General features: G+C 44.7%; 1 protein-coding gene across 2 annotated transcripts in view; it reads left to right on the top strand.

The window, feature by feature from the left end:
• Pburs (bursicon subunit partner of burs) overlaps positions 1-18952 on the top strand; it is a 63774-nt gene that overhangs the window by 41697 nt on the left and 3125 nt on the right. Inside the window, exon 3 of one of the 2 annotated variants that reach the window (XM_075877001.1) lies at positions 17257-17283. The exons of the other annotated variant lie outside the window; for it this stretch is intronic. Within the exon in view, the coding sequence (XP_075733116.1) occupies positions 17257-17283 (27 nt within the window). The remainder of the gene's footprint in view (positions 1-17256; positions 17284-18952) is intronic. 2 annotated transcript variants of the gene reach the window in all.

Below are 18952 nucleotides of genomic sequence, written 5' to 3'. Positions count from 1 at the left end.
CTCCCTTCTTGGAGTGTGACACACCACATGGCCTCCTCCGACAAATTTTTCTTTAATTGGTCGGCAACCAAAAGCTTCACCACGCCCTCGAATGTCGACGCCCCCCTCGCATTAAGGTATAAGTCGAGGCAGCTCTCTGAACATGTCGAAAAAGGTCTCAACCCTTCGTTCGCACGCTTCCCTGACCCCGAGAATCTTCTTAGATATTCCCCTGCCAAAAGTTTGAGCTCGTCTAGCACCATTTGCTTGATTGCTTGGTAATCTTTATGTTCTGTTGGGCTTAGCCGTGTGGACCAAATTAGGACTGTCTCCGCTACCAACCGGCAAACCAAACGTCCCCGAAACTCTCCCGGTACATCGTACACTTCTAGGACACTCTCCACGGGCTCAATGCACACTAGTGCTTCAGCCTCGGCTGTAATTTTGGGTAACACTTCAGTGAGAAACTTTGAGTAGCGTCTCAGTTCCCTACCCCAATCTCGTCTGCCGAGCTCAGGTCCGCTCCACCAAGAGCTTCCAACCATCATCTGCGACAGCTTCGCCATCTCCAACCGCAATTCCTGCAGTCTACCCTCTGGCGTGAGATTTCCGAAATGGTCATCTCTCTGGCACTCCCGCGCACTACCCTCTCCCTGGTTTGCCGAATCGCTCTCATCTCCCGACTCACAACTCATGGCCTGCGCTAGTCTTTCCGGGTTTACGTGGGCAAACCTCGTGTCCATAGGACGCCTTAAAACTCAAGAAAGGCAGCGGCACCCCTGAGATGTAAGAACACCAGAGGACTCACCACTTGTAGAGTCGCTGCTCACTGCTCTCTTGCCTTGTCCGCCTTCAGATGCTCGTCATCGCCCGATATTGCCAGGGTTGTCGCCGGACTGATGAATTGATTATGACAGTTTCTAGCCCGCTGACTTCCTCGGGTCGATGGTTGCCACGCCGCAGCCTACTCAAGTTGGTGGCTTGCTTTTTTGTTGGACTAGCCGCTGTCTTGGCTTTCGTCTTCCGTGTTCTCCGCAACACGACGAAATCCTTGGAACGCAGAGCATTACTTGTCGTTGTTGTCTCGATCTTGTCTGACTGCGCTAGTAAAACTCAACCTTCTGCCCACTCCCTCTGTTCTCTTGAGCAGAGCTCTTTTATCTGCGTAGTGTCTGTTGCTGTAAAAGAGAGTGAAAGGTTGGTTGCTTAGTGTCCGTATTGTCTTGTTGTAGCTGCTGCTTGTAAAGGATGGACACCAGCGCCTTTCGATACGTTGCAACAACTTGATTTATGTATAGGAACTTATGTACATATTTACAAAACATTTTCACCGATGGAACCGTCGCATGTTGCCTCGGCAGAGCCGATAGTGCTGCAGAACACATCTTTACTGTGACCAGAACGACCGTGAAGAAACGGGAGCCAGGTTTTAACCCCTCGGTTGCCCCTCCCGATTCTCCTCACGGCCAACCAAAGCAATTCAGTCGGTGTATTGTACAGACTAAACACTTGTTGTTGTCGCTCTCCTATTCAAGCACTCGACCGCTCGGTCGAAGTGAGAGGGACGAAAGGACCGGCCTGCACACTACGTTCCTCGAACTGTGCGAACGCACACAATGGTGGTGCCATTCGACTGTAGGCCTCCTGCCATCGTTGCGAGATGACTACGCTGTCCAGCGTGACAGCCGTCCCACGTACTAATCCCCGGATGAATAGGTGCCGATATACAAGCTGTCCTCACGTCACCCGCCGGCACTTCGCTGGCTGGGGATCACCTCGCTGGTTTTCAAAAGCTGCGATCGACCATAGCCTTCTTGCCCGAATGGGCGTCCTTACGCCGGGATTATTGTCTCCTGACAATCAGCTCTTTGGGAAGCGTGCCCTTTTGCGACAAAAAAGACTCACCTCCCTGGCCATAGACGTCAGACCTTACAGGCAATATCTTATTTTGTACACGCATTGCTAGTGATTCCTCTTACGCATGGTGAATTGCAAACTCTGAATTGCTACTTTCGAATTGTGGATTGCGACCCACTTTCCTGGATGCTCTTGAACGAGGTATGGTAAAGCGGTTCTTATAGCAGCAACCTCAAATGCCGTAGACGTAGCCATATGCGACAACTTAAATTTCATTGTCCGCCGGAATCACAGGGGTACCTGATAAGCACCTGGATGAGACCGACCCATCAGTATATATCTGCCTTCGGTGCAAGTACAGCTTATGTAATTATAGCAGTGTTGCTTGCTTCAACGCTACTCTGAAGTGATCGCTTTTCTTTCTGATATACGGAATTTCAAGGCGTACCTGTGGCTCATCGATACGCCATAAGAGACCTACAACTCTCGTAGCTGGCGTATATCCTGACGAAATGCGGTTTAGGTGCTTGGTTATGATGTCTGAAAACGTAGCAAGTGGTTTTTCGGATGGTAGAAGGGCGACGTGGTGGTCGGGGACACGGCAAACATGTCAAATGTGTGCTCTGAGGCAATCAACAACGTTTATGTCCTGACCGGGTGGTTCTCGAAAAGCATGATTGTGGCATAGGTAGAAGCGCATCTCGGCAGTCCTAGACAGATACGCTATGCCTGGCTCTGCAAACTCTCCAGTGAATTAAGATATTATTCAAGCATTTGTCAGTACCGGCAAACTGTAGGGCGATAAACCCAGAAATAAGGCCCTGTACATATGTAGCATGAAGGCCACACATGTTGACGATGCTTTCCCGTACATGAATTTGAATATATGCACAATACGTGGCCATCTCTTCTTCAAGTACGCGCAATGCTGGCTCCACGAAAGACTCATGTCGATTATTATGCCCAGGAAACGATGCGTCCATGCATATTTACCACTCTGCCCGTTTATTTTTTTATTTATTGTTTTATTCAACAATACTGTCAATCCCGTCAGGGATTTTTACAATAGTGGTTTGGAAAGTGTCAACAAACATTTTATATTCTTATACTTATACAATTGTATGGTACAAAAAATTATGGTATAAAATGATAACAATTATGGACCTACATTATTAACGAGGCACATATATCAGTCACATGTGCACACTCTGAAAAAAAAAACACGACAAAGAAAGAAAAAGGTAAGCACGCAACATAAAAAGTTGGTACCGAGTTCCATCATTCTAAACCACAAAGGTACTGGCAGGGAGGACAATTATCAGTACAATCCTGATAACGTCGCTATCATGTAGCTGATAGAACGGCTTGGCCAGCAAGTTCGTAAAATTTGTTGACAGTGGGCTGCACAACCACCGTCTCGGGTAAAGCATTCCACTCTCGCACTGCCCGCGGGAAAAACGAAGAACTAAAGGTATTGTTGGTGCATAAATATTCTTGCCGTGTAAGGTGATGCTTGTGACGGGTTTCTCTAGAAGTGTTGAAATAAATGTATGTGTTCGCATCAACTTTAAGTTTGTTGTGTAGGATTAGGTACATAAATTTGAGGCGGGATAGCATCGCACGACTGGCTAGCGTGTGAAGGCCAATATCTGTCAGCATTTGCGTAGGCGAGTTGGTGTGCCTATATCTGTTACAGATAAAACGCGCGGCTTTGCGCTGGATGGCCTCAATAGTGGCTATTTGTTTTTGGGTATACGGGAATTATGCCACGCTCGCATATTCTAAGATAGGGCGTATAATCGTCGCATAGGCCAAGAGCATGTTTTCTGTTGTCGAGTATCGCAAGGCACGCTTTAAAAACATTAGCTTCCGCATCGCTTTGCCAGTCACGTGATCTACATGCGCCGACCATCCGAGATCCGACGATATGACGACGCCCAAGTTCTTGTACTGAGTGACTTTTTTAAGGATGATGCTATCATGATTGATTGATATGTGAGGTCTAACGTCCCAAAACCACCATACGATTATGAGAGGCGCCGTAGTGTAGGGCTCCGAAAATTTCGACCACCTGGGGTTCTTTAACGTGCACCCAAATCTGAGCACACGGGCCTACAACATTTCTGCCTCCATCGGAAACGCAGCCGCCGCAGCCGGGTTTCGAACCCACGACCTGTGAGTCAGTAGCCGAGTACCTTAGCCACTAGACCACCGCGGCGGGGTGATGATGCTATCATAGCCATACGGGAAAGTAAGTTTGGATTTCTTCTTTGTTACTTTCATTGCAACTGTTTTATCGAAGATGATGACCATTTGCCAACTCTCGCACCATTGTGCTAACAAGGCGAAATCATTGTTCAAACTTATCTGATCTTGCTGGCTTTGTATTTCTTTATACGGGACGCAGTCATCTGCAAATAACCTAATTTTAGATTGAACCCTACAAGTTATGTCGTTTATAAACAAAAGAAACAGGATAGGAGCCAAAACTGAACCCTGAGGTACTCCAGAAAGCACCGGCATAACTTCAGAAGTGCTGGCGCCTATCTGGACAAATTGGCGGCGGTCAGTTAAATAGCACTTAATTCACCGGAAGATTAGTCCATCCCCTAGAATATGTCTGAGTTTTTGAAGAAGCTTGGCATGGCAGACACGGTCAAATGCCTTTGAAAAGTCTAGTCGAATTATGTCTATTTGCGTCTGGTCGTTTATTGCTTTAGCGAGATCATGCAGGATTTCTACAAGTTCGCTAACGGTAGACAGACCAGTTCCGAAGCCATGTTGATGGGGATAGAGACCATTGTTTTCCTCGACAAACTGGGTAATATATTTTAGTATAATATGCTCTAAAATTTTGCAGCAAGTACATGTGGGAGAAATAGGCCTATAATTAGACGGAGAAGAAGGATTACCAGATTTGTAGACAGGCACTATTTTTGCCAATTTCCATTCGGCTGGCAGGCATTGTTCTGAAACAGACTTGTTGTAAAGAAGACATAAGTATTTGCTTACGGGTTAAGCGTAGCGTTTCAGGAAGAAGTTCGGGATTCCGTCTGGGCCGGTGGACTTCTTATCGTCTAACTTCAATAGGAGTGAAAGCACGCTTCTTCGGTTATGACTGGTGCACTTAGCGTCTCATTTCTCTCTATATTTCTGGCCTGTAGGCATGCGCAAGGCCATTCTCAGGAACATATACGGAATTGAAAAAAACGTTAAACGTTTCTGCTTGTTGTTTTTCTTCCTTGGGAGACAGTGGTTTTGCACTGCTTTCTTTACATCTAATATATCGCCAGAAAGTTAGGGGTGAATGTTGGATAAAGTTGCCAAGCGTTGTACAGCAGTATTGCTGCCTTGCTAACTTTGTTTCTTCTTTTAGTAGCCTGTTTAATGAATTTACTTTTTCATGAAAGTCCGGGTCCGGGAGGACCCTGTTAGATTTCCTCAGTCTTTTTATTCTTCGTTTTATGTGAATTACATCGCGCGTGATCCATGGGTTGTACTAGTTAGTGTTCTTTTGATTTTGTGGGATATATTGCCTCAAGTAGTGCATAACATGTGCTTTGAACAAGAGCCAAATCTCATCTAAGCCAGCCGAGCCATCATGACCAGTTCATGGAAGTTGTAGTACTCATGGGCTAGGTAGGTCATAATGGCATCGTCATCTGCTCTGTTAAAGACGTACACGGACTTTCTAGTACAACGTTCAGCAACGTTTTCTGGAAGTGTTAGTGTACACAAAACCATATCACGGTCAGATATTCCTTCAAGGACTTCGACGTTGTATTTCCCTTTCAAAAAGAAATCACTCAAAAAAACGAGGTTTAAGATGGAGCTTGAAGTGCCCTGCACACGAGTAGGCTGAGAAACAACTTGGGTAAAGTTGAAAGTGAACAAAAGACTTAGCAATATATTGTTTGTTACACTTGATGGGCATAGAGAGTTCCTATTAATGTCGGGGAGATTGAAATCTCCTCCCATTATTATGCCGCTCCCCGCCATGTGATCTTGCATATAATCTAGAAGCTGATCAAGATATGACACCTCGGCTTGGATGTCTATATACCGTACCAACACAGACTTTATTCTGGCCTAGCTGAATCCTACACCAGACCGCCTCTACACCCGCAGCGTGTGGCATCAATGTGTAACTTTTGCCTTGTTTTAGGAGCAAGGCGACACCACCGCCTCTAGCTGGTCTATCTTTTCGGATAATGAAATAGCCCGGTGGAGCCACCTCACAGTTTCCAATATTATAACGTAACCGAGTCTCAGTCACACAAATAATGTCGGGTTCGAGTGCAATCAGGCTTGCTTCAAAGTTTTCGTTTTTAATGATAAGGCTGCACGCATTAAGGTTAAGCACAACTAGCGTCGAGGGCGGTTTCGAGGTCGCCCGGCTTGTTCAATGTCCCTGCTTTCGTTTTTTTTTGCGACTTCCACTGTATCGTTACTCTGGTCATTTCAGGTGTACAGGCGAATATTATATTTAACTTTATCGGAAGTCAAAAAACTTTGTCTTTCTGGTCTCGGTGTTCCTTTGTTCTTTTCCAGTGCTTTCTTTTAATTTCTCTGACTACGGGCGTGAAATCCTCGCTAATTTAGAATTCCGTTCCCTTTAGCTTTTTGCAATTTTTAAGTATATTGTGTTTATCCCGATAGTCAAGTAACTTTAAGATTACAGGTCTGTTTTTAGGACTGCCAGTAGCGTTCCGTCGCCCAAGACCGTGAATTCTTTCTATGCCATCCCTTTTTATTCTAATCTTATCTTCAAAGATTCCTTTTTCAACAGCATCAAGCAGACCCTGGTGCCTTTCAGTTTCAAGTTCCTTGACACCATACACAACGAGGTTAGACCTACGGCCTCTGCTATATAAGTCGTCAATTTTTTTGGTCAAAGATACAACCATAATTTCAAGTTTATCAATTCTTTCCACGCATTCAAGTACCTGCTATTCCATTTTGCGTATTTTTTCTAACTTTTTATCTATAGCTGCAAGGTTTTGGTTGGTCACCATTTTTTCATTGTTTATCTCCTGGATATTCTTTGCAAATATTTTGAGCTGTTCTTCAAGCACATTGTCACGAGGCCCAGGATTAGTCTTGACGTTCCCCGCCAGCAGCAGCAACAAACGCAAGGAAGACTATAAATTACAGAACCATTCAAGCAAGAGGTGTGGGCACGGCAGCAAAACCAGGAATACATAACAGCTACGAAAGCATTTGCCAAATCGCTTTCTCACCTGGACGGAAAACAAGAAGGGGTTTGAGCGATGCATTTTGTCATTGCTGCCGCGCCCACTGAAAGATCCCTCGCCAAGACAGTCTCTTAAGTAGCAGCTCCGTGACGTCATGGTCTCGGACGATGTTGCACCGTTCGCTGGGAAGTGACCGCCAACGCCATCCGGTGCCCGATGATAAGGCCCGGTATGTCTAGTGTTCGTGGGTAGGCGTTGAAAATCCATTGATGAGTTGCCCGATGTCGGTCCAGCTGAAGAAAGCAGCATGTAAAGCATAAACTGGACGGCAAACAAGAAGGGGTTTGAGTGATGCATTTTGTCATTGCCGCCGCGCTTACTCACAATACGTGGCCATCTCTTCTTCAAGTACGCGCAATGCTGGCTCCACGATAGACTCATGTGGATTATTATGCCCTGGAAACGATGCGTGCGTGCATATTTACCACTCTGCCCGTTGATGTAAACAGCATATGGCTTCATTGATTTGCGTGTGAACGCACTCAAAGTGTGCACTTTACAGTTTATATAGTCGAGCCTTATTTTTCAAAGACTGTTGTGAGGATCGCTGCCCGGTGTATTCGCGAACGCATCTGAGGACGAGTAACTGCCGCACTCCAGAGGCAAATATCATCGACGTATATGGATGGGCACACTAACTTTGTCAGAACGTCAACCAGACCAATGAGGGCGACATTGAACAAGGTGAAGCTTAAGAAAACTCTCTGAGGTACGCCACAGTAGGTGTGATGTTCGGTCGTATTGCCATCATCTATTTGCACAAAAAAAGCACCTGGCAGTTATATAGTCTTTTGTCCATTGAAAAATTCGTGCACCGATGTCCATTGCTTCGAGGGAAGTGAGGATTACATCGTGAGCTACATTATCATTTGCGCCCTTCATGTCAAAAGACAGTGTCACTAATATACACTTGCTACTTTTTTTCTTGCTGAACAAGTGTCGATAAGTCAAAGACACAGTCGGTGGAGGAGTGGCCCCGATAGAAGCCTGCCATGCAGGATTGTTAGTTGGTGTACCGTTCCAAGCACCACTCAAGACGAAACAAAACCATTCTTTCCATCGCTTTTCCGAGGCACCTTGCAAGGGCAATAGGGCGATACGCTGTCAAATCCAATGGGGATTTTCTGGTTTCAGAAGTGGTAAAAATTGATTTCTTTTCCACTCTCAGGGAACACTGCCTCTGAGCTATGAGTTATTAAAGCATGGTAAAAGTTCTCGTCTAAGATGTCCCTACGCACTATAAGTAATAACACCAGGACCTGCCAATGACGTGCTCTTGTAAGTAACTAAAGCACCTTTGAGTTCTTCAATGGTAAATGGAATGTTCATTTCTGGTAATCGAGTCTCAGAAACGGTTGCGGTGCCGATGCTCTCGTTCATAATAATCCCGGCAACTCTCGTGCAAAATTCCTCAGCCAGCTCGAGTTCTGTTCTTCTATGATAGATTGTCCAAAAGTTAAAATGGTGCCGTTGCTGTGGTGAGTAGCGAAGACCACAGAATGTTCTCCTTATATAAAACGGCGGCTTATGGGGTACAGAGATTCGCGGGCTGCTTTCCAGCGTTTGCTCTCCAGCTTGTCAATGCGTCATTGAGTCCTTTCCTGGAGCTGCCTTGTACTCTCAGGTCGTAAATTTATTTTGTGCGTCAGTATCGTCATTCAGCGCGCCAGAGTGTAGCTCGTAATCTTTCCAGTTCAGTGTCAAACTCCGTTATCCTAGACCACAATGATAATTTGCATTTGAATGTTTGCATAGCTTCCACTGTGGTATTTTCTAGGCTGCAGGCAACGTCTTCTTGGCAAGCGTCTTCAACACTTGACGTAAACATTGCCCAGTCAGTGCCAATTACTACACCGAAAGGAACCAACGGTTGAATATAGGCATGCGTTTCCCGCGCGATTCGCAGAATTCAGTCTTCAATTTTATAATGTAGCATTTCGAGCCGAGTGTGCACCGTTCAATCAACACTCTCCGGCGTCCATTTTGTTTCGTCGTGGCTGGGAAGGGCAACACAAGAGCAAATAACTAGACCACTGATACCCCAAAAGAGAGTGATGCCAGATCTAATTCTCCCCTGTCGGTGGACCGCTTAGAGGGCTCCTCACTACTTTTGGGAATTTCGAGCTGACAACTGTAATGAATGCATTGAGTACTCTGGATTATCTATATTAAGATTTTACACGCTACATGTCAAGAAAAAGTACAAAATTTCTACTGAATGCCACTTGCCTTCTCGTGGGCGTGCGCCCCGAGAAGGGCAAGTGACGAGTGACGTACCGAAAGGAATGCTCCTGGTTTTACGTCACTCCTTTCGTTGACATTGGTGTTCTGACGTCGCTCACCAAGTAATCTTCATCAGAACTTTATTAAGTGCTAGCTATATTTACAAAAATAGATGCAAAATGTTCCGTCTCCCTATGATGTCCTGCAGTGTAAACGCTACGTATTAGGAGTATTGCACATGACAATATTCTAGTTGGAATGTGTAATTTGTGTCTTCTGTTGTGTAGCATGGATGAGGAGTCCTTTGAGTTGGCCTAGCTGCTTCATATCATTTTGAAAGGGAAGCGCGGAGAGAGAGGAAAAACAACGACATCGTTCTTGGTCACTATGTCTTTCTTTTATACGTGTCTTTGCGCTACCTTTTCAAAGTGAATATTACGAATGAAAGCTGAGAAAAGTGAAAAACCCGCAAATAGATTGTCAGCTTGTTAATATTTTATTTTGTTTTCAATGGCCGCGAGATGCTATACACTGATCGGCCCTCATTTCGCGCGCATCTCGGTAGACCACATACAAAGGTGCTCCGCTGCTGACTCGATTGTCGCGGGTTCGATCCCGGCCGGGACGATCGCATCTAGATAGAGGCAAAAAAGTAGATGCCTGGGTACTGCGCGATGTTGGTGCACGGTAAACAGCACCAGATGGCCAAATTTCGAGAGACGTCCACTACTGCATCTGTCACAATCATATCGTGGTTATTTTCACGTAAAGCTACACATACAACCGAGAGTACTAATGCCACTATGTACTACAACTACTACTACATAATAATATTACTACGACTACTACCCCACTTTGTTTGCGTTGCTCTTCTCTTCGCTGCTGCATCATGCCTTCGCCAGTCCTCACAATGCCTGGCTTGTGTTTCGTGCGTTGTCTCTGCCCGACGCTTCAGCGGAGTGACGTCGTGCATTATGGTCACGCTACATTATGCATGCCGACCTCTCCAAAAGAAAGTGCACTGACTGATCCATCCCACAGAAACGGGTAATACACCACAGAGAACGCCGAAACGACACAACATCGATGGCGTATGTGTGCGACTAGGCTGGGAAACGTTATGCGCGCGTGACGTTTCTTACGCCTGCTGTTCTTGGTGCCTATGCATCATGTGATCTTCCAGCCACGATACCAAAAAGAGCAAGGAAAACATAGCCTCGCGATAGCTGCATGGAGCGAGATGCAAGAGATTCAAGCTAGCATTCAAGCGTCATGGTTTCACCGCTCTTAGAGAAGTAATTTAAAAATTCATAGTGGTAGAACGCTTATTATTGCGCACGCGAGAACTTCTAGTGCCTAACTACCGCTTCTTTGACTCCCAGACAGGGATGCCTAAAGAAATAAATTACATACAAAACAAAAGCCGCGTGCACATCACAATTTTTTACTTGAAGGTGCTGGAGCAGATAGGTTACGATGTCATAAAAAACACGCCTTTATTGATACAGCAGACTCGTTTTCTTAGAAACCATTTTGTTCTGTCATAAAACGAACAAAAACAAATTATTGTAAAAATTAGGTGTGATACGATATATGAAAGTCTTAATTATCATTGCAGGAATAGAAGTGTTTAGGTACAATCATGTTGGAATGCAAATTTTACTATGAAATGCTTGACATAGGATCTTTAACCGCAAGTTAATTCGACGCGTTGATAGTTTTTTCATCCTAGTTATTTTTTTTGTATTGCTGCAGCTGTCATTTTTTTGAGTAAAGGCTTATTAAGAAAAACCTTGCCGTACTGTTCTGTATTTTGTCATTTTTCTCGCTAAAAGACATTAGAAAGGATCTCCTACGCCACAAGCGTATTCAGGCATAAAGTGAGTGTATGCCATATGAGCCCGAAACAGCCCGGTGCCTGTCTCCGGTTTCGCTGTGTAAAGTATAACCATTTGGCTGCCTTCGCCACCACTGAATGAACATTAGCATTACATGAGTGGCCGTTCATAGTTTTTTATTTGTTCTCTAGCCACCCGCGGCTTCACAGATAAACCTACTGTTCTACCCAACCAACGCACACACGTTTTCAGGGCAGTTCCTCAGTTCGTGAAGGACACAGGACAGCTGTCTGTAGAAAGCCGACGTCACGTCTTCGGCCATAGACGCCACTCTTATTTTCTTATGAATTTTTTTTAATTCTCTCTCCTCATTCTCCTGCAGACATTGACACGTGCTTTTACTTATGGCCGTAGAAATAGCGTCTTTCGCACTCCTCATGCTCATCCTTCAATCGCTACCAGCATGTTAGCTCTGTCGCGCATGTTGGCCAGCAAGCGCCTTTTCACTGTGGTGAACGGTTGTTTTGCGGAAGTTGCTAGAACAAGAGGACCTATTTGAAACTCATAGAGTTCGAAATATCAATGTCGCATTTTTTACATAAACAACAGTTTCAAACCGCACTCGAAAACAAAATTAGGGCTTAAATGACGCTCATATAAGCGCTAATTTGGGAAATAGGCATTTAGGGGCACTCATAGGCATTTGGGCAGGCACCCCGAAAATAGGCGTTTATAGGCACTATAAAAACAGTGTAAAAGACCTTCTTAACCTCTAATTTATCCTCCTATATCAAATAGCACGATAGGAACGCAAAGAACAAAATAAAAATTGCCTGCTATCAGGTCTCTAATGATCACTCCCATGAGTCTCAATGTCGCGCAACTATTTAACTTTGTGAAAGAAGCGCTGTGACATCAATGTCAGGTTCAGGCAGCTGCCATACGAGGGATCCCGTAATTATGTTGGGTTACCATAGTTATGAGGCAATGGTCGTAGTCGGAAGCGAATGTAACAATAGTCCTGCCCCTCGCATTCATTCTTGTGCTTCCCCAAAGCATGTGATAGGCGCTAAAGACAGCGTTGTTGATCAAAGGCCCATTGGTCTTCATTAAAATGTCTTTTAACCTCTCGCAATCAAATCTAGCAGATGTACATACATATCCACAATTAACTGTAAATAAAACAGCATTCTTCTTTACACAAAGACACACGTACTGTTTTTCGTAATTTGAATATACTGAAAGTGAAACGTAATTAAGCCAAGTCCATGCGTATGTAAACAGTTACTTTGCTTCATTCTTTCAAGTAGCTGAAGAAAACGCTTCATAACCGGACAATGTAAAATGGCGTGGATACGTTTGGTCCACATGAGACAAGTATAGAGAATCTATTGCTCCGAACGAATTGACGGAAGTCCACAATATGGAACTTCATGCCTCTGTCACATGATTGTGAAATCAACGCACATTTAAGTTCAGTGCAGAAGAAACAATTTGCTTGAGCCGCTGTATTTATACAACGTTAGCAAGCACTGAATTAAGGCATCCAGAATTTGCAGTGCAATCTTAGCAGGCAGAGACTGTATGCTGATCAGTAGTGTGCGAATCGTGGCAAATAATAATTACAGTGACTTGCGTTCCTTGGTTGGAAAGATCCTAACCGGGATCTCGAGCTGACCATCACGAAACTCCTTTGGTTTTTTAGTTCCGCGTCCCTTTGAAGTGCAGGCCAGTCTGTCGCAGTATGCTCACTGGCCTTGTCCTAGACAGCCTTTCCCGTAAGCCCCGCCACGGTGGTCTAGTGGCTAAGGTACACGGCTGCTGACCCACAGGTTGCGGATTTGGACCCCGGCTGCGGCGGCTGCATTTCCGATGGAGGCGATGGAGGCGGCAATGTTGTAGGCCCGTGTGCTGAGATTTGGGTGCACGTTAAGGAACCCCAGGTGGTCGAAGTTTCCGGAGCCCTCCAGTTTGGCGTCTCATAATCATATGGTGGTTTTGGGACGTTAAACCCCACTTATCTATTAATCAATCTTTCCGTAACACGTGGTCAGGAAGTAAAGGATGTGGTAATGAGGAGAGAGGCGGCCAACGCGTCAAAGAGGTAGCGGGCGTCATTGAAGACCGGCGTCGACGTGAACGACGCCCCCTGACTATAGGTGCGGCTTCTCGATGAGTTGAGTGATCAAGCACCATCTCCTTCAACATGGCAATATCCTTCTGGGTACGTGGGCAATGTTTTGATGCGGCTTCATGGGATCCATTGCAATTCGAGCATTTCTTGAGAGTAGGGACACACTTTTCCGCATCATGGGGATCAGCGCAGTGGAGGCATACCGGTAAATTTTCGAAGATGCTGCTCACATGTCCATGTTTCATACAGTTAAGGCACTGGAGAAACTTTGGATTGGAAAGTCACACAGGATGTCTGAAGTACTCCACCCTAAAAAAGGAGACCAGGGATGTGCTCCTAAATGCAATCTTCAAAAAGCGAGACATGCCCAGCTGTGTGACATTAACAATAGGAACATCAGTTGTTGACTTGACAAGAACTAGTGATTCGTTTTTTTTTTTTGAAATAGCCACATATATGTCGCAGATTACGTCGGTTACTACACAATTTCCAAAGAAACACGAGAGCACACCTGTTTGCCGTCTATGTTCATCGCACTGCGCAGAGCACCCAAAGCACTTGCACGCAGGATGTCAACAGCCAGTATATTCTTTCTGGCGTTCATTGGTACGTTCGCGTTCTCATTTGACACGACCACTTCCAGAGACTGTCTCAACTGCCTCGACACAGAGTGTCTGTTAAGGCGTTTCATGCTGACGGCAGGACGCGCAGGCAGAGACAGGATGCTATAAGTGTTTGACTTTGGTGTTTCACTTACACTTTGAGTACTAGAGGCTGAGAATATCCTCGTGTTCCTCCACTTCGCTTTGCGGTTCCGTACAGGTCGTAAACGGTCATCTGAAAGATCAACACTACTGAGCGAGTAGATATTGGTATCTTCACTGTCGCTGTCACTTGCTTGCCCAATCCGCATCCTGGAGGCAGCCGCCGCTGACGCCGCTGGTGTCGACAGGCGTTCGGCTCGGTGTACAATCATCCCCTTCAAAGGAGTAGCGAAAGCCAATCAACAGACATGAATTTCCACAGAATTAGGCGGGAGTTAGCAGAAGGAGCACTTATTCAAAACACACACAGATCAGAAAATGGTTAGTAACCTTACCGATGCCAAAAAACATATCCCGCGACCATGATCAGGCAGGGAGAGCTGAAAGAGCGAAAATTACACATAACAACGTAAAAGATTTACTTAAAAGAACATGTCTAGACGTGGCCAGATGCACAAGAAATGACAAGATGACTTAAGCAGTACTGGACTACAAAAGAATGATAATATGTGTGGTGTTACGTCCCAGATTCTCCATATGATCATGAGAGATGCCCTAGTGGAGGGTCCCGAAAATTTTGACCACCTGGGGTTCTTCAACTTGCACCCAATTCTGAGCACATGGGTCAACACCATTTCCGCCTCCACCGGAAATGCAGCCACCGCTGCCGGGATTTGATCCCTCGACCTGCGGGTAAGCAGCCAACTACCTTAGCCACTAGACCATCGCGGCGTGGTAGGACTACAAAAGAAATCATAGGGTCAGCGGCTCGGTGAGAACGAGCTTTGCAGCATGAAGAGGCGGAGGAAGCTGCTATTGCACTGGCCATAGCATCCACAACGAATTAACTAAACGTTAGCGACTCGCAGACAGCTGTGAGAAACTTTCAACGAACGCTGACATCCCAAATAGCGTTAGAATATTGGTTGGACACAAAGACCAACGAACAATATATATAGTCTGGGCACCCACTCACTCCTTCTGAATCAGAAATAAGGCTGCATACCAGACACCTCGAGGACTCGCTGACCGCGCCTGAGAATTTCCCTGCATGTCGAGCTGAGAGGACGACGAGAGAATTGAGCAGGTTACTACTTACAGAGGTACCACGCAGTATTACAGGCTAAGAAGGAAAATTTATCCTCCCGCACACTAGTCATAGAACAAAGGATAGGCAGTAGCGTGGCGCCTACTTCAGGCATATATTCCCATTCTGTTAACAATGAACCGCTGGGTGCCCAAACTTCATTCGAACAATTGTAAATTTTGCTACAACACGGTGGACTTTAGCCACATTTTACGGGCATGCCCGCAGTCCCTCATGAGAGGCGAATTCACAGACGGAAGTGAATAGAATACCGCGCTCCTAAGCTCTGACTCTCGATTACAAGCCTGCCTAACACGACAAGCCGAAGACACCGCCAAGGCCCACGGGATCATGGGTGTCGTCTAAGATTGCACCCCCCCCCCCCCCCCGTGTGCCTGAAAGGAGAGGAAGATCTTTCTGCTAATTGAATAAAGTTTGTTCATTGTCATCACCATTCGAAATAAAAGCTTTTGCTTGGAGTTTTTTGTGCCTTCATTGCTGTTACCGCATGAAGAAAGAAGTGTGATAATATGTTGCCAACTGCAAATACAACAAAATCATCGACATACATTTTAGTTCTGATTTGGGCCACCGCGATTCTCAAGAAGACGTGACGTACGTTCTGTCCACGACTGACGACCAGCTTTTCAGCGCTTTCAACTGCTCGAAGCTGAATCTCCAAGCTGACGTTACAGAGCATGTTGCTCTTCCATGCCTTGCGTGAGCGAACCAAACGGACATTGTTCGGTCAGGGAGGGTGCGTGGGAGTTCGGCTTGCTGTCTGACGGAAAATGTGTGATGTATAAAAGTGCCACGCATATCGTACAGTGCTTGCCGAAGACGTCATATATATATGCAGCAATAAGAAAACTTACGTCATGTATGCCGTTTCGCTCTGTCGCAAATAACCAGGCCTGCGCTTGCTTCGTGGTTTTCTCAAAATTACGCAAGTTGTCTCTCGCACGCAGCTTCTTTGTGTGCGATTGGGCTCTAAAGCCAATTGCATCGCTGTACTTGCTTTTTTGCAACACTAAAGTATAATCAAGTGCCTGCTTTGACTTTCAACAATAAGCACTGCGCAAAGTATTACTCCGCTGATTCATATGTAATTGAGCATCACTGCCTGTCAACACAACCATACGGTAAAAGCACGTGCAATGCAAGTGGTCATTGAAACTAACAATATGTTGAAGCGGTGTGGTCAATGTGGCCTGCATGTTTGGTGCGGCCGAAAGTCGCATATTGCTTATTTGGGTATCTCTGCATGCAAGCCGCATTGTCCGCTAGTTTCAGTGCTTTTCGGCAATTTGTTGATTACGCTAGCATTGGTTCAACAAGAATAATAATTACGCTGTCTGACTCCACTTTCAGCTATCACTTACACCATTTTAGGTCTGCTCTATCCCAAGTGTGGAGTTGTAAAGACAGGTAGTAAACGTCACATCTTTACAGAAGTTATTAACAAAATGGTAAACGTCACACAATACCCGCAGACGAATATATGGATACATTTAAAAAGAAAATGCATAACAACGGATAAATGCTTTCATTTCAGAATAAATTCTGAGGTACTCAGTAAATTACATGCTTTCAGGTCAGTATATGAGAAGTGGCATAGTGGCGCGGAGCAACTTTTGAATGTCGTTGTTGCTACTGGTTTCTTTTTTGGAATTTCTTTCCACAAAGCAAGAACCAATGTAGTCATGCAGGAAGCAAACAGCAGCTTGTTTTAGCTAATTGTTTCTACCTTCAATTCACGCAAAACTTGAAATATTCCTGCTTTCCCGTTGCAAACACGGAGAAATACACAAGCTTTAAAATATAAGGACAATGTTGAGGCCTGCCTATAGCAGTCTTGCCACGCTCCCATAAAAGTTTCTTTGCTTTCCGATCATGTCGCCATAACATTCTAAAAATGCAGATAAAATACCATGCATCGAAACACTTCAAGTCGTACTCTTTTTGAATGTAGGACAGATCACTAGATGCAAATCAACAACAAAACATTGCAATGCCTATGCTTACTGCCTCAATGCTTTATCGTCATTGCATGGAGTGCACGATAAAAAATGCTTTCTATCTGTTTTTAAGAGAGTAACTACTGTTTTATTTATTTCAGGCTTCATCTCCCCACTTTGGAACATCGGTAAGGGTGTCTATCCACGACTGCCGGGGCGAGTCATGCATTACATGTACTGATTCGTTTGACGGACAAAAAATGAAATTCAAATATTTGGCCCGTGTGAAATTCAGCTCGTATTTTGAGGCCGTATTTAAGAATAAACATGACAGAGCGTTAAAAAATAGAAATCACGCAAAAAATGCTTGCCTACTGACTTTGCTCCTATCCCACATGCTGACATACACTTTTGCGCTAGAACACACTATTATAGCTTTCTAATCATCAAGTTGTTTAAAATGGTATGCGTTATTTTAACTGTATAGTTGTTTGCCCAAAATAAGAATGCGTCACAAGCTTCCAGCCTTTGCGTAAATGTAATGTGCTGACGCCTACCTATATTTCACATAATGAAAAAATAGAGAAGGCTTAGCTAACAAAAACAATTACTGCCATTTTAAAGTAACATGATTGGAAGCACTCACAGCATATTTGTTTTTGTTCGTATCGCAACGGGGCAAGGTGCTCACCTACAATCTTAGCATGCATGTCAGAGCAACATAATAAAAGCAGAACACGTTCCTTGGACCAGCCAGGGTTTGCGGCCTTTGCTTCGTATCCCACTACTTTGCTTAATGTCCAAAATTTTGTGTTGACGAGTAATCTTAAAGGAATTTGAAATATGTATATAAACAAAGCATTGACAAGAGACATTGAAGTTTGCCAATAGAAACAACACATAACACTAAGTCAAGGGGCATTAGGTTAAGGACAAAATAAGCTTGAAGAGTGACCTAGTTGTTTGAAAAATAATACCCGAATGCGCGACTTAGACACATGAAGACGAATAAACATCAAAAGTTTCAGAAAGTTGCCTTTGAAAGCAATGTGCATTGCGCAGAAAGGTGCATACTGACTTGACGTATTTGAATGTGTGAGTTATTTTATGATATAGAAGTGCGAATAAATGCATGAAAATTCAGGAAGGTAATGCAACGCAAAATAGAAGGGTAAGTTGAACAGAATTTCTGTTGCCTACACTTAAACCAAGGAACAAAGATTAGATTGTCCCGCCGCGGTGGTCTATTGGCTAAGGTACTCGGCTGCTGACCCGCACGGCGCGGGTTCAGATCCCGGCTGCGGCGGCTGCATTTCCGATGGAGGCGAAAATGTTGTAGGCCCGTGTGCTCAGATTTGGGTGCACGTTAAAGAACCCCAGGTGGTCTAAATTTCCGGAGCCCTCCACTACGGCGTCTCTCATAATCATATAGTGGTTTAGGGACGTTAAACCCCACACATCAATCAATCAATCAATCAATCAATCAATCAATCAAGATTAGATTAGTACGAAAAGTTGTTCACTGGGAGGCATTTGTGGCGCTGCATCAGAATTAACACACTGGGTCATTGTGGCCTCACCAATACGTCACGCAATTTCTTATGGTTTAAGTAATGTTGAGCCGTGTTATATTGAGTTCACAATAAACCACCACAGGCAGTCAGTATTAAATGGAAATTCATGCAACCAATGTAGATGACTGAAACTGAAGCTTTTTTTACGATAAAACTTTTATCTTGACGCTACTTTGTCTCATGGCAGCGTTCTACTGCGATGCAAAACTTAATAATAGGAAGTCAACGTACGTCAGTTTATGATAACCAGCTTTATTAGTTTAATTCAATGCAGTGTTTCGCT

This window comes from Rhipicephalus microplus, chromosome 1, assembly GCF_043290135.1.
Source record: "Rhipicephalus microplus isolate Deutch F79 chromosome 1, USDA_Rmic, whole genome shotgun sequence".
Classification (NCBI taxonomy): Eukaryota; Metazoa; Arthropoda; class Arachnida; order Ixodida; family Ixodidae; genus Rhipicephalus; species Rhipicephalus microplus.
Note: the sequence above shows the minus strand (reverse complement) of the source record. Positions and strands in the feature narration are given on the sequence as shown.